Here is a 16,274-nt window from a genome sequence, read left to right on the forward strand (position 1 = left end):
CCGACTGTTACGTAACAGTCGGTGTTATGTTGAGATTCGCCTGTTCTTCGGAGGTCTTTTAAACAGATGAGATTTACATAAGAAGGAGGAAACAATGGAGTTTGAGACTCACTGTATGTCATTTCCATGTACTGAACTCATGTTATTTGACTATGCCAAGATAAATTAAATTTTTCATTCGAGGGCACCTTTAACTTGCAATAATATTTCACAAAATTACTGTTTGTATTGTATTTTAATCAAATAAATGAAGCTTTGGTGAGCAAAAGAGACTTCTCTCAAAAGCATTAAATTATCATTAAGTTGTTAAAAGGTGTTTTTGATTCTTTTTGGTAGTTCATCTGGCTCTACCAGACAGCCAGTGGTACCCTCAAAAATAAATAAATAAAATAAATTGTTTTTTTTTTTACTTCCCTGTATAGAATCTTATTAATTTGGTAGCTTTTTAGTTTAAAACATCCTTTTTTCTTCCTTCTCTCTACAGGAGTTGTTAAAGCAGAGTGTTAGTGGACGGGAGGAGAATAAAGACAGAGACAATCTGGTGCAGGAGACCGACAGTCAGTATGGTACATGGGAGACAGGACTTCGCACAGATGACAGGTGAACACGCACGCCTCATTTAATTCCTAAAAGAGCCATTTTTTGTCCTAAAACTTACATATACACTGTGTACCTGAATGACTCTAAAAACTGTCATCAGCCACTGTTTGTAACTCAACACCAGGATCAATTGCATCTATTGAGTGGGTCATCTGTAACAGAGCTATAATGCTATAATGATCTCATAGACAGACAGACAGGCAGATACATCTTTATTACAGAGCAGACTGGGCTTGTCAGAGAGGTTTGGTTACATTAGTGACTAAGAGGGATTCAGATGAAATATGTCGATCATTGGGTGGGATGGGTTGTATCTGTCTTTTGAAATGGTCTTTGGATGGGTGGACATTGTGTTGTCTATTAACAGGGATGTCGCAAAGGCAATGTATCCGTCTTTAACTTAAGTCAGTTGCTCATCATAGTTAGCCGGTAACTTTATTAGGAACTGCAAAATTAAATCAAATTATATGAACGGGAGTCTGACCGTCATTCAGGCCTAAGTGATGTGTGCAAATCAAATTACAAACCATCTGTTGCTAAAATTGTGATGTAACGGAAGTAGCGACAGATCTTTTCTTCAATATTGTTAACATTGTGGCAGCGAGAAACACCATTTAGATTTTCTTAATATTAACTAGTCATGTTTCTTGCTTTCTCCAAGTATATTCTGTACAGATTAAACATGACAACATGTAATTGTGTTCAAATATCCCTTTTCTCCTCCTCAGCCTCACTCCAGCTACACCTTCATCTGAAGGCAACCTCACCCCGTCTCCACGGAAGTCAACCCCATCCCAATCGGCTGAACCATCCTTTCTCATCGACACACCCGATGGCTCGATCACGTCTCCTCACAAGCAGACAGAGCTCCCATTCCCAGAGGTCAGTTTCATCCTTATACCATAAAGAGGTAGTTCATCCAAAAATGAAAAAATTTCTTCATTTACTCACCCTCATTCTGTTCCAAACCCACATGACTTTCATTCATCTTCAAAACAGATATTTTTAATGAAAATTAAGAGATTTCTGTCTGAATCTAAATGAGACTGACACTTGAAAAGCTCATAAAGACAATTTAAAAGTAATTTGTATGAATGAAGCAGTTTTTCAAAGAGACACAATCACTTTCTATGATGAACAGATTTAATTTAGTTTTAACTGTTTTCATATATAAACATTGACAAACACAGTGTACATCAGATATGGTAAACGGAAGCTCAAACATGCTTCCTTGATGCTCTTCAGAAGACTTTATCAAAACGCTCAATTTATATGAATTTCTTTTACAATGCTTTTAAGTGTCAAAGTTGTAGAATGGACTTTCAGTGGATTGACAAATCTCTCAGGTCTCATTAAAAATATTGTCATTTGTGTTTTAAAGATGAACCAAAGTTGTATATGTCTGGAACAACATGAGGGTAAATAAACGATGACAAAATTTTCATTTTTAGGGGGAACTATCTCTATATAAAACTTAAAGACCCTAGTTAGAAGGCAAACACACAGAACTATAGATTTGTTGGTATTTGTTTATCTGTAGACAACCACAACACTGTTAGACTCTAGTGCGCTACGGGCCAGGGTCAACTTAAACAAGAAGAGCACTCGCAGAGCCCCTCCCTCACGAGCTGCCCGTCACAGCGCCCTCTTAACACAAGTACCCGAGGGAACCGGAGAAGGAGATGATGAATGGCGCTATAAGGACTCAACAGGTACTTACACACATCTTAGCAGCTCGACACGTGTACCTGTACATCTCATCCCATGAGTTTGGATTTAAGTAGGGTGCTGGTCCTCTGTAGTGTAACGAAGCCTATAAAAGCATATACTCATCGACACTCACTTCAATCTTTCTCTCTGTCTGTAGAGGAGAAGACTGACTCTTCTAAGAAGGGGGAGGAGTCAGACTCAGAGGAGCAGGCCAAGGGAATCGACTCCCGCACTTCCTCCATGTCTCAGCCTCAGAGAGTGGCTCTCTTCCCGGGCATGGACCCATCTGCTCTGAAGGTAAGAGGCCTTTTGCCCACAAACCCCCCCACCAGGCTTTTGTAGCCCATATAGTATGATACTCGGAGAAAAAAAAAACGGACCCACTTTATATTAAGTGGCCTTAACTACTATGTACTTACATTTAAATTAATCATTTGATACAATGCACTTATTGTGTACATACATGTTTTTACATTGTACTTATATTTTAAAAACACCTGCATGTAATTACATCTGTAATTAATTTCTGTAATTACATTTATAATTACACTGTTGACCCTACCCTACCCTTAAACCTACCCATACCACCAAAGCTTTCCCTAACCTTACCCGTACCCACCTCAATAGCTGCAAATGTGATTTGCAATTCAATATGAACCCAATAAGTACAATGTACTTATTTTTTGATGTAAGTACATAGTAGTTAAGGCCACTTAATATAAAGTGGGACCAAAAAAAGTTTTTTTCAGAGGCCCAAAATGAGTAAAAATATGCAATTTGGTGGAGCTGCTGATATTTAGATAAAAAGTAAGTAAAAAGTAAGATGAAATTCTGATGGCTTGCGATGTAAATCAATGAGATCTTTATAACAGTTTAACAGACTACTTGCATAAAATGAATAGAAATATCAGTTGTCACTCTATACCTAAGCATATCTTTTAAAGGGTTAGTTCACCCAGAAATGAAAATTTTGTCATTAATTACTCACCCTTAGAGTTGTCAAAAGTACCGACTTCGGTACCTAGTCGGTACTGAAATTTAAAAAATGTGATCAATGCTTCAGTGATCACTGCTGTAAAAACGTTGTAAATAGTCATCAATGATGCTTTTCACTGAACGCTTACACAGATACACACAGGAGGGTTTTAAACTCTCCCGCTTTCAAAACCATAAAACTCTCTCTGCTTTCAAAACCATAAAACGCTTTCAAATTCAAACACTTCTGTGTGCTTTCAAACGGTCCTGTGCGTTGATCATTGTAGCCAATCACAGACATATCCAATGAGCATGTGGCCAATCAGGTGTTTATGAATCCGCTCAACAGCGCTCAAAGCATCACATTTTTAAAATTTCAGTACCGATTAGTCGGTACTTTTGACAACTCTACTTACCCTCACGTTGTTCCAAACCCGTAAGACCTTCGTTCATCTTCGGAAAACAAATTAAGATATTTTTGATGAAATCCGTAGTTTTCTAGCCTCCAATAGACTGCAACGTTATTACCACTTTCAAGGCCTAAAAAGAAAGGTAGTAAAGAAATTGTTAAAATAGTCCATGTGACTACAGTGGGTCAACCTTGATGTTATGAAGTGATGAGAATACTTTTTGTGCTCAAAAATAACAACTTTATTCAAAGTCAAATTATTTCAAATTATTGGCCAGCTCCTGCGTCAGCATCACGCGCATTCACATGAACAGCTTCGGCCAATACTGAGCCGGCAATCTGACGTAGAACCCGGAAGCTCTGCACTGTGTTTACTACGTGAACAGCGTAGGAGACTGACATGGAAGAGAGAAACTTGTTGAATAAAGTCAGTATTTTTGTTTGTTTTTTGCGCACAAAAATACTCTTGCTGCTTCATAACATTAATGTTGAACCGCTGTAGTCACATGGACTATTTTAACGATGTCTGTAGTACATTTCTGGTGCTTGAAAGTGGTAATAATGTTGCAGTCTGTCGGAGGCCAGAGAGCTTATGGATTTAATCAAAAAGATCTTAATTTGTGTTCTGAAGATGAACGGTGGAACGACATGTGTAATTAATGACAGAAATTTCATTTTTGGGTGAACTAACCCTTTAAGTTGTGATCATGTTGACAATTTAGAGGCCTTAGACATTTATGTATCAATTATGATACAGTAGGCTTTATAGGGTAAAGCCCCATTATTTCCTCTATCAATTCTACCGTGCGTTAAGTTGCGAAATGTAGTTTGTAGACCAGTGAGAGTTGTCTATGATTCTTCCTATTAAAATGTTGTGTAACGTGTGATGCCCTGTCGCCGATCCGTCATGTAATGTGCACACAACAGCAACTAAATGGTATCCCGGACAGTAGTGTGAGAAGAACAGCCACCCAATGACTTTTGAAAAATGTGCAGATTGTACCCGGCATAACAATTACATAAGGAAGCTTACAGAAGAAGCTTGCAGCTTGTGTGACATGAGGTGCATTTGTTCATTTCAGGCTCAGCTAAAGAAGAGAGGAGAGTCAGACAATCAGACAGACGGCCCCTCACCCTCTCAGCTCTCACGCTCACCGAAATCTCCATTCTTGCCTCGAGCTTCCCGTGTGCTGCCTCCTGCTGGTGGCAAAGAGAATGGGTGAGTGCTTTTTTAAGATAATGGACATCATAAAGTTTCAGAATTGTCTTTTGCCCGGCAGTCTTGACCAGTATGACTGTGCATTTTTGTATCTGATTTGTTCTGTCTCTGTCCTCTCTTAGAGAAGAGTCCTCACCTCAATGGCTGAAAGAACTAAAGACTAAAAAACGCTTGAGTCAGTATGAAAGCGACGGTACAGCCTGAACAAGCAGGTAAACGGTCTTACGTGCCTTTTATGCATAATCGCACCACTGTATAATTAGACCTGTCACAATTCTAAAGCATCTGTATTCAATGGAAACAGCACTAGTTGGTTTTTAGTTTGATACCACAGCAAAAAACTAATATTTTTACAATTTATTTAAAATTATTTACATCCCTAATCATAATGCTTTTTACTTACATTGCCCTCCACAATTATTGGCACCCTTAGTAATTATGAGCAAAGGCGGCTATGAAAGTAAATCTGCATTGTTTATCCTTTTGATCTTTCATTCAAAAAATTCACAAAATTATAACCTTTCATTGAAGGAAAACAGTTAAAAGTGGGGGAAAATCACATTATGAAATAAATGTTTTTCTCCAATACATGTTGGCCACAATTATTGGCACCCCTAGTAATTCTTATGAGTAAAATATCTCTGAAGTATATTCCCATTCATATTTACATTTTTTAGCACACCAGGGTGATCATGAACATGAAATTGTCCAGCCATGACTTCCTGTTCCACAGGAGAATAAACATGAGGAAACACAAAGGCCAAATTCTCTTAATCATTCATCACAACGAGTAAAACCAAAGAATATAGTTCTGATGTGCAGCAAAAGAATGTTGAGCTTCACAAAATAGAAAGTTGCTGTAAGAAAATAGCTAAAGCGTTGAAAATCCCCATTTCCACTATTAGGGCAATAATTAACTCCCTGAGGTCTGAAAACGCGTCGGCGCGTTTTGCAGGATTTTTTTCACATTGCAGCAAATCAGACTTAAAATACTCCGTCATTTCTTGTCATAGAGACATGAGTAATATATCAATTGAAACTATAGAATGTCTTCTTTTATTTGTGTACACTCAGAGTAAAAACACAATGTTGTGCTTTTTGTAAAATAAAGAAAACTAACATGATGCATGATCTCTCCTCTCCCTCTGAACGAAGTCCAATCTGATAGTTCTCAGAAAATGAACTGTAACTTATGAATACTAATGACAAAAAAAATGACACTTACGTCTAAAGAAACGTTGAAATGTCAGGTTTTAAATCATGCAAGTCAAATCGAAAACAAACATTCTGTGTTTATGTAATCTGTATGAAAAGAGAGCATTGTCAGAAGTCTGTGATTCAGCTCATTATCCGCTAATGCGGCCACGCCCACGGAGCCAGCGCTATTCAGACGCAAATTCAGAGGCAATACATGCATTCGTCGTCTCAATCGTGTATTTATTGTCTTGAAAAGTGTTTATTTGGATGTTAAAGCAATGGTTAGCGATCTCTAGAAGACATACCGTTAGTTCCTAGTTCCTTTTCTTCTTTATATGAATTTGTGGACTAAAGGTGTACAGAGAGCGCCCTCCGGCTGCAAGTATGAATTAAAAACACCATTCCTGAAATGTCCTCTTCTTCTTTAGAATAATTTGTGGACTAAAGGTGTACAGAGAGCGCCCTCCGGCTGCAAGTATGAATTAAAAACACAGTATCCAGCACTCATAGTGATGACAATAAATATTACTTCTCAGTATAGAAAATTGACATAAATATATAAGAATCCATCAGTATTTCTCCAAATGTGCATGCTTTTAAGCTAAAAGCCTATATGAAATGCCATAGAGGTAACATAATTGTTCAGACACTTTGCATCACAGAAATACATTATATTTTAAAGAATATAATAGAATACCATTATTTTAAATTGTAATAATATTTCACAGTATTGCTGTTTATGATGAGCTGAGACATTATTACAGAGGGTTTTTTTCACAGCCTACCTGACTGAAAGGCCTCATTAATATGCAAGTCATTTCAGGTCATTATTATGCAATTCTTTTGTCTTCTCAGGTGTAAATGGCCCATTATTCATGCAGATTCACGCCTCCACGCATACAGTGTTTCTTGACAAAAAGTGTCTTACAAAAACTAAATCAATATATTGTTTTATATGAAGGAGTAGGCAGCATAATTTTTACATAATTCTGAAGCCAAAACTCTAGTCTACAACCTCAAATACCCAAAAGTCTTGTGAACACAGATTTAGTATACTTTTTTTGGCCTTATTTCAGTGACTTAAGTTTTTTGTTTTTTCAATAACCACGCATAAACATTATTCCTTCAAAAATACATGTTCCTCACATATTATTGTAGCCTAGTTTGTGCTGAATACAGTGTAATGACACTTTTGTCATTTATATGTTTATGAACAACTGAAAAAAGCACAAATGTCAGGGCATGCCAAAACTTCTCCAAGCCCCAAATCAGCCTCAGACTCCAGAGGGTTAAGAAGTTCCAATTAACTAAAGATGTTACAAATCTGCCTGGAAGAGGAGGTGTGTCTAAATCGTCCTAATGCGCGGTGAGGAGGAAAGTTTGAGTGGCCAAAGACTCTCCAAGGATCACAGCTGGAGAATTGCAGAGATTAGTTGAGTCTTGCGTCTCAGAAAGCCTAAAAAAAATTCAAACAGCACCTACATCCCCACAAGTTGTTCGGGAGGGTTTTAAGAAAAATCCTCTGCTCTCATCCAGAATCAATCTCCAGCATATTCAGTTGTCAGTCAAGACTGGAACTTCAAACAGGACCGGCTTCTATGGTCAGATGAAACTAAAAAAAGAGCTTTTTGGCAGCAAACCCACCAGATGGGTTTGGTGCACACATGGATAAAAAGTACCCCATGCTCAAGGTTAAATATACTGCTGGGTCTTTAATGTTGTGGGCCTATTTTTGTGCTGGAGGTCCTGGACATCTTGTTCAGATACATGGTATCATGGATTCTACCAAATATCAACAGATAAAAAAATCAAAACCTGGCCGCTTCTGCTAGAAATCCAAATAATGGGCCGTGGTTGGATCTTCCATCAGGGCAATGATCCAAAACAAACATCAAAACCAACACAAAAATGTGACACTGAGCACAAAATGAAGCTTCTACCATGGTCTTCCCAGTCCCCTGACCTGAACCCTAAAGAAAATGAGTGAAGTGAACTGAAGAGAAGAAGCACCAGCATGGAGCTGGGAATCTGAAGGATCTGTAGAGATTCTGCATGAAGGAATGGTCTCTGATCTCTCCTCAGGTGTTCTCCAAACTCATCAGGCATTATAGAAGAAGACTCAGAGCTGTTATCTTGGCAAAAGGAGGTTGCAAAACGTTTTGAATACAAGGGTGCCAATAATTGTGGCCAACGTGTTTTAGAGAAAAACATTTATTTCATAATGTGAGTTTCCCCCTACTTTCAATTATTTTCCTTAAATGAAAGGTTATAATTTTGTGAATTTTCTGAATGAAAGATCAAAAGGATAAACAATGCAGATTTATTTTCACAGCTGCTTTTGCTCATAATTACTGAGGGTGCCAATAATTGTGGAGGGCACTGTATGTATAATTTAATTTTTTTAATGAATTATTTTTTTTTATTTTTTTTTATTTTCAGGATGCCTTATAACTGCAGTATCTGTAGCTGTAAACTCATGACAGAAGCCTTAACCTTTGACCTGGAGTTGACGGAAATTCTGCTGCTGCTGCTGCTGCTGACTGACATCATTCTGTTTCGTTGTTTTTCTGGCCTTCCTCTCCAGCCTGAGTCGTGTACATGTGCATGGTGCCTTTCTAAAAGATTTCTGACTGACATAAAGGGCGAAGCAGAGATCTGTGTGTGAAGCGTGTGTCCATGTATGTGTTGTCGAGTTTCTCTTGAGCTCTTCGTCATATGAGAGAGAATTATTTTTGCATAAAGCCACTTTAACCTCTAGTGAGCGAGAGATCATCCTTTTATAGTGGAACTGTGGGACCACACGCAAGTGCTTCATATATGGAGTATGATGTTGGTTTCTTTTTACCCTTTATGTTCATATTAGCACAGCTTTCATGCTTTTTTTCCCATTCATTTGATGGATATAGGTTGCACATGCATTTCCATAGACATCACGATTTTATTTCTAAACTTTAATAGTCAACAAATCATTGCGAAGCTGTCTGTATAGAAAGTGTATTTAGACAAATGTTCATGTAATCACAAAATGTTATATTTGTATTAATGTTGGTTTGAAAGAGGAAAATGGTGAATGCTTATTGATCAAAAAAGGAGTCGAAATTCTTCATTTAAGAAGAACTGCAGCCCTCTGAACTGTATGCGTGTTGATGTGCGCGTGGGAACCTGTTTGAATGGGCCACTGAATGAATTTAGTTTGTTTGCACACATCTTCACTCCTAATAACCCATATTTTGTGTTGAGATTTGGGACGTTCAGTCTGTGTGCTGCCGTATAAAGTGTCATTTTAGTTTCACCATTCCATCATGTTCTCATTTGAATCCATAATAATATCATGATTGGCAAAAATTGCGCATGTACAATCAGTCATTCCCTTTATTTCACTTTATTTCCTTATTTGTATCCCAATACTTTACTTGCTTTAATGATGGGCCAAAAACAATGGTAGGAAATTGCACAATCAGCATATTACATCTAATTTCTTCCCTTACAATGTAATAATGAATGAACACAAAGGGAAAAGGTTTCATTTTCAAATGTGTCCCTCACTCTAGGTTACACACATCTTACGTTTGTTTCTTTTGTTTACTAGTTCACTTAAGGGAAGTTTGAAATGTCAAAGTACTGTAAACATTGTTCACATTACATTGCACACTAGTTGTTAACCGTATCTTTGAAAGAAAGAAAAAAAAATGCTGGGCCATTGTGCCACTCCCACTTAACAAGCACTTTTCACCTGTTAATGAACAGCGGTTCTGACCAATAGTCACTTTTGTAACGCATGAGTCTTCGTTGATGTCAATGTTGTGATGTTGGTATGCTGACGGTATGTGAGTAATGTGTCCTACGATTCTTTTTTTTTTTTTTTTTAATATTAGCTTCCTTTCTTTGTCTGCCTACAGTTGTTATAGTCTGTTTAAGGGTAATTTGTCCTTTTTATTTTAGACTTGACTGTAAAGATGTTTATTGCACTGTTGTAATGCCAGTGTCCAATACTGTAAATTCGTAATAAAATTTACTATAAATTGATTTTTTTCCCCCCTTCTTTGACCTAAAATTGTACTTTTCAGAACTTACAAAGGTAACATGCACTATGCCTCACTGCTGAGGATTTTATGGGAAGGCCTTATGAGAAGAACTCCTCTATTGTACACTACCATTCAGTTGTTTTGGGGTCAGTATGAGTTTTGGCATAACATTATGACCACCTTCCTAATATTGTGTTGGTCCCACTTTTGCTGCCAAAACAGCCCTGACCCGTCGAGGCATGGACTCCACTAGACCCCTGAAGGTGTGCTGTGGTATCTGGCACCAAGATGTTAGCAGCAGATCCTTGAAGTCCTGTAAGTTGCGAGGTGCAACCGTGCATCGGACTTGTTTGTTCAGCACATCCCACAGATGCTTGATTGGATTGAGTTCTGGGGAAGCCAAGTCAACACCTCAAACTCGTTGTTGTGCTCCTCAAACCATTCCTGAACCATTTTTGCTTTGTGGCAGGTTGAATTATCCTGCTGAAAGAGGCCACAGCCACCAGGGAATACCGTTTCCATGAAAGGGTGTACATGGTCTGCAACAATGCTTAGGTAGTTGGTACGTGTCAAAGTGACATCCACATGGATGGCAGGACCCAAGGTTTCCCAGACCATTGCCCAAAGCATCACACTGCCTCTGCCAGCTTCCCATAGTGAATCCTGGTGCCATGTGTTCCCCAGGTAAATGACACATACGCACCTGGCCATCCACATTTACATTTACATTTACGCATTTGGCAGACGCTTTTATCCAAAGTGACTTACATTGCATTATACTATACATTTGTATCTGATTATGTGCAATCTCTGGGATCGAACCCATGACCTTGGCATTGTTAGTGCCATGCTTTAACCACTGAGCTACAGGAAAGCATATGATGTAAAAGAAATGTGATTCATCAGACCAGGCTATCTTCTTCCATTGCTCTGTGGTCCAGTCCTGATGCTCACATGCCCACTGTTCGCGCTTTTGGCGGTGGACGGGTCAGCATGGGCACCCTGACTGGTCTGTGGCTATGCAGCCCCATACACAACAAACTGTGATGCACTGTGTATTCTGACACCATTCTATCAGAACCAGCATTAACTTCTTGAGCAATTTGAGCTACAGTAGCTCTTCTGTTGGATCGGATCACACGGCCGCCCATGACCCTGTCGGTTCACCACTGTTCCTTCCTTGGACCACTTTTGATAGATACTGACCACTGCAGACCAGGAACACTCCACAAGAGCTGCAGTTTTGGAGATGCTCTGACCCAGTCGTCTAGCCATCACAGTTTGGCCCTTGTCAAACTCGCTCAAATCCTTATGCTTGCCCATTTTTCCTGCTTCTAACACATCAACTTTGAGGACAACATGTTCACTTGCTGCCTAATATATCCCACCCACTAACAGGTGCCGTGATGAAGAAATAATCACTTTAGTGTTATTCACTTCACCTGCCAGTGCTCATAATGTTATGCCTGATCGGTGTATATTAAAATAGTAATATAATAGTTCAATTGTAATAGTACACAGCAGGAATAAATGACATTTTAAATTAAATTATATTCAAATAGAAAACTAGAAAAAAACAAATTTCACAAATATTAGGTGGTCACAAGAAACTGAAGGAGTGCAATATAACTACTGTGTGTAGGACTTTTGTACTATTTGTTTTCTACTATTTTCTCATAATGTGGTTTCTATTAGTGATATTCCATTAATATATTTTCTCTGAGGCAGAATTAAATCTTAGCTAAAGTCTTTTCGAGATGCTTTTTTTTTTTTTGGCTTTTTGGCTGTTTGGCTTTTTTCAGTAAAATTCTTTTTTAAACTTTGATATGATAAAAAAGTTACTGTTTATATTACAACATTTAGGCCGGGAGGCTTGTATGACACTTTTCAAAGAGACTGAATTTAATTCATTCATTATAAATCAATTAATAGACTGAAACAACTATGGATTTCAAAAAGTCCAATCCACTTTTAAAACAGTGAATGGCCAAATAAAGGCTCCAAAACATTCATAACGCAAAACCACTTATTTATTTCTCAGCAGTAGCAAATGGAATCACTGACACAATTGAAAGGATCAAAGATAAGCATTCAAAAGTGAAGATTGGGGAAAGAAGGGGGTGTTTCAGAAGCTTTGGGGGTTTGAAGGGGAGTGCTGGGTATTTAGTTAGAGGGTTGGAAGGCCCCTTTTGGGTGATATTGCATGTCACGGATGCGCCTCACGGACTGGATCTGAGGCAGCACGGCCCCAAACTCAGAACACTCCTTAAACTCTCCTTTCTCGAACAAATACTGGTAGCCTCTGTATCCTGGGTACTGATAGCCCACCCAGCTGTAAAGGAGATTAAAACGAGAAATGAAGCAAAACTGTTATTATACAGGAGGACATGTCCGAGATGTGAGTCAATGTACTCAAGTCAGCGATTTTTGAGGTTATACTTACGTGCCACTCTGCACGCGAACTGAAGAGACTTTCTCATGGTATCCATGAGCGTGGAAGCTAGGAACATCATCATCTACGATCTCAATCTTCTTCCCAGCAAAGCTTGGGTTCTCATAGAGTACGATCTTGTGTTCCTGGCTGTCCTGTGGGGACATAAAAAGTGTAGAACATTATATTGAAAGAACCCCTTCGGGACAAATGAATATACACATTTGGACATGCTTGAAATGTTTTGTAATCATAAATATTGTTTGATTTAAGGGTGTATGCACTTTGAAATTAGTCTTGTAAATTCTTTCCAAAATGTAATAAAAACTTTCATTTATTGCATAATTTCATAATTTAACGGCATTCCATTATTCAATTTTTGTTATTTTATAAGTTTTATGATGACCTTACTGTTATTCTAAAATATGTAAACTACTCATAATGAGTGAATGTACAAACTTTTGATTGGTACTGTATATAAAGGACAATGACATGTTATAACCCTGCAGTTATTTATTATTTACCACTTTGATGGGGCGGAAGGCTGCGATGCAGTCACTGCGTCTGCTGTTGGTCCAGGCGTCCCAGCGAGGATACTCACCCTTCTCAAACACATACTGTTCCCCCTTACAGCTGGGCTGCTCATATCCCACCCACCTAAAACAAAAAGTCAACTTCTTTGTCATGCATTCTTGCTCAGTCATTTTTCTACAACAATTCTCGCATCTGATTGGTCAAGCAGTGTTCCTAGAACATTTCACTGTTTGTATCACTACGCTTGTCTGTGTTCGTAACGTTCCAGAAAAGAGTTTGTGAGAGATAATGAGATATTTCATTATGGCTGGAACAGGGTTGCCAGATCTGTGTAACAAAACCAGCCCATTGGCCAATCAAAACTATTCCAATGACCACTTAAACTAATCCAAATACCACAACTCAAAATATTCCACTCCTACCTAAAATATATATTTTACAGTCACAATTATGCATTTTACAGCTATAAAATCTATCATAAACAGTCTGATTTCATAACTGAAATCATCTTACATTAAAGGGTTAGTTCACCCAAAAATGAAAATTATGTCATTAATTACTCACCCTCATGTCGTTCCACACCCGTAAGACCTTTGTTCATCTTCGGAACACAAATTAAGATATTTTTGATCAAATCCGATGGCTCAGTGAGGCCTCTATTGCCAGCAAGTTAATTTACACTTTCAGTGCCCAGAAAGCTACTAAAAACATATTTAAAACAGTTCATGTGACTGCAGTGTTTGTACCTTAATATTATAAAGCGACGAGAATATTTTTTTGTGTGCCAAAAAAACAAAATAATGACTTTTCAACAATATCTAGCGAAGGCCGATTTCAAAACACTTCTTTGAATCTTTTGTTTCGAATCAGGCAATTTCAATTTCGGAGCGCCAAAGTCACGTGATTTCAGCAGTTTGGCAGTTTGACACGTGATCCGAATCACTGATTCGAAACAAAAGATTCAAAGCAGTGTTCTGAAATTGCCCATCAATAGATATTGTTAAAAAAGTTTTGTTTTTTTGGCGCACAAAAAGTATTTTTGTCACTGTAAATGAACTTGCTGGCAACAGAGGCCTTACTGAGCCATCAGATTTTATGAACGAAGGTCTTACGGGTGTAGAACGGCATGAGGGTGAGTAATAAATGACATTATTTTCATTTTTGGGTGAACTAACCCTTTAAGACTGACAGCTGGTGAACAACATCCTTTAGTGGGGCTGGTAATCAGTGTTGCCAAGTCTGTGGTTTTCCCGTAGAATTGGGATACTTTTACACTTTTGCCGCGGGATGTTTTTAGCCCGTGGGTTGAAGTGACACCCTCTCCGCTGCGATCTATAACAATCCCCCACCAGCTCCCTACCAGTGCCACTCCCTCAAAAAATCCCCCTACTCAAACACATAGAGAGTTGTGTTATTAAAGTTGAATTCAATACAAGTTTTCCTTTCAAAATTTAGTGTATGCAATATGTCAAGCCCAATTTCGCTATAAAACGGCAACATTTTCTCTTAACTCCAGGACCACTTAGTGTTCTGTTTCTCTCACTAGTGAAATTGAAAAAACGGTGTGGAATATTCGAGCTGTCAACATTTTTTTTATTATTAGTTTAAAACGTAAGTTGCTCAATATTAACTTCTTGCTTATTTGATTTAACGCAATATTACACTTGCATTCAGCTGTTTTCTCTCACACACAAACTCACGGTCCACAGAGCACCAGTATTGAGCCCACTTTCTCCATGTCCGCCTCCTTGAGGTTGTTACAGGGCCCAGTCAGCTCATGACAGCGGCCTTGAAAGTTTTCCTGTTCGTAGATCACCAACTTTAAAGGGACAGAGAGCATAAAGGAAGATAAGAGGTAATAATGGAAAAGTAACATACACCACAGGTACTCTGAGTCTGACGACATGTTTGTACCTTAAAGGCACTGGCAACTGGTTGTTTTTGCTTGGTTGCAGGGTTCTGGTGATCAGTTGCCATAGTGAACCAGGATGGGTGTGATGAGCTTTGTTCAGAAATAAAATTAGGAATAGAGTAGGAAGCAAACAATAATTATTAGTGTCGATTAAGAAGATAATTAAATATTGCAAATGCATAACAGTCTGCATGAATGACAAGGATGAGTTATTATATTCCGTACTTAAGTAGATAAATCGGTGGAGATGAAAATAACACAATATCTGTAACAATAATAAAGCAAGCGATGATATGTTTGTCTTACCAGCTCCGGGGTGTGCCAGTCGCTGTGTGGTGGCATCAGCGGCTCAATATATATTGCAAGCTCAGGGGTGGAAACACTGCCAAAACATGTCTCTGTCTAGAACGCGCTCATAGTCAGGTCCTAATAGGCTGACTGGCTGGCACTGGGAGGGCTGAAGAAGTACCAGCCAAACATCCTCACCCTCGCCATACTACCCTCCCTTTTCTTTTGATACCCCACAAAGTTATTTCATTAGTTGTCAGTTTTCGCCCAGCCACGCTTTGTTCCATATCCCATGATTCAGCACAACCTGTGCCAAGAGTCCAGGACCTACAACAAGAGTGACCAACTCTGGACGTGGTACTGAAAGAGAGAGACAGATGCATCTTTGCTATTTAGAATTACTGTGAATCCTGTGAAATTTCAGAAACATCTTAGTTTGTCACTAAATGTGTTTCAGGTAATATTATGTTTTTCATCAATGGCGTATTGTTTGAATCCACCTCGCTGTTAATATAGGTGTTGCATTACATATAAACCCTTCTGTTGCTTCATGTGATAATCGCAAAAGAAAAAAGAAAAACAATGACATAAAATAAAAATATAGCCCAAGTTAAGAAATTAAGAGGTCAATAAAAAAAAGACAGATTCAATATTGATAAATGCAATCCTTTAAATGGGTTATTAAATAAGGCTTAAAAAGAGAAATAGACTTAGCAGATATGATATCCCAGTGGAGGCTCAGACAAGCCTTTACTGCAAAGGCTCTATAGCAGTGGTTCTTAGTCAGGGGGACGGGGCCCACTAGGACGCAACAGAAAACTTCCAAATGGGCCTCAAGTGTAATGATACTGGAGGAGAGCAGTCTTTTAAAGGATTAGTTCACTTTCAAATAAAATTTTCCTGATAATTTACTCACCCCCATGTCATCCAAGATGTTCATGTCTTTCTTTCTTCAGTCGAAAAGAAATTAAGGT

General features: G+C 38.4%; 2 protein-coding genes across 3 annotated transcripts in view; one reads left to right on the forward strand and one right to left on the reverse strand.

Moving 5' to 3' along the window:
* The window catches only part of si:ch73-138n13.1 (calponin homology domain-containing protein DDB_G0272472), a 61,154-nt gene extending 51,018 nt beyond the window's left edge, over nucleotides 1-10,136 (forward strand). For both annotated transcript variants that reach the window (XM_048210319.1, XM_048210320.1), the window contains exons 7-13: nucleotides 485-600; nucleotides 1,329-1,482; nucleotides 2,141-2,312; nucleotides 2,468-2,607; nucleotides 4,777-4,913; nucleotides 5,036-5,125; nucleotides 8,550-10,136. In XM_048210319.1, the coding sequence (XP_048066276.1) occupies nucleotides 485-600; nucleotides 1,329-1,482; nucleotides 2,141-2,312; nucleotides 2,468-2,607; nucleotides 4,777-4,913; nucleotides 5,036-5,117 (801 nt within the window). In that variant the 3' untranslated portion in view covers nucleotides 5,118-5,125; nucleotides 8,550-10,136. The remainder of the gene's footprint in view (nucleotides 1-484; nucleotides 601-1,328; nucleotides 1,483-2,140; nucleotides 2,313-2,467; nucleotides 2,608-4,776; nucleotides 4,914-5,035; nucleotides 5,126-8,549) is intronic.
* Nucleotides 10,137-12,036: 1,900 nt separating this feature from the next.
* On the reverse strand, nucleotides 12,037-15,806 carry crybb2 (crystallin, beta B2). The gene is made up of 6 exons (XM_048210062.1): nucleotides 15,319-15,806; nucleotides 15,015-15,102; nucleotides 14,801-14,919; nucleotides 13,091-13,223; nucleotides 12,579-12,721; nucleotides 12,037-12,467 (listed from the first exon to the last, which is right to left on the reverse strand). The coding sequence occupies exons 2-6, from the start codon at nucleotides 15,075-15,077 to the stop codon at nucleotides 12,299-12,301; spliced, it is 627 nt and encodes a 208-aa protein (XP_048066019.1). The 5' UTR covers nucleotides 15,078-15,102; nucleotides 15,319-15,806; the 3' UTR covers nucleotides 12,037-12,298.
* Nucleotides 15,807-16,274: the final 468 nt, after the last annotated feature.

This window comes from Megalobrama amblycephala, linkage group LG12, assembly GCF_018812025.1.
Source record: "Megalobrama amblycephala isolate DHTTF-2021 linkage group LG12, ASM1881202v1, whole genome shotgun sequence".
Classification (NCBI taxonomy): domain Eukaryota; kingdom Metazoa; phylum Chordata; class Actinopteri; order Cypriniformes; family Xenocyprididae; genus Megalobrama; species Megalobrama amblycephala.

Excerpts from the sequence above, each read along its gene's own strand:
- crybb2 (XM_048210062.1), bottom strand. The coding sequence starts at position 15,077 with ATGGCAACTGATCACCAGAACCCTGCAACCAAGCAAAAACAACCAGTT. Across the intron at positions 12,722-13,090 it reads CCTTCCGCCCCATCAAAGTG|GACAGCCAGGAACACAAGAT; the intron begins GTAAATAATAAA and ends ATGTCCCCACAG. Across the intron at positions 12,468-12,578 it reads GTTCGCGTGCAGAGTGGCAC|CTGGGTGGGCTATCAGTACC; the intron begins GTAAGTATAACC and ends TCTCCTTTACAG.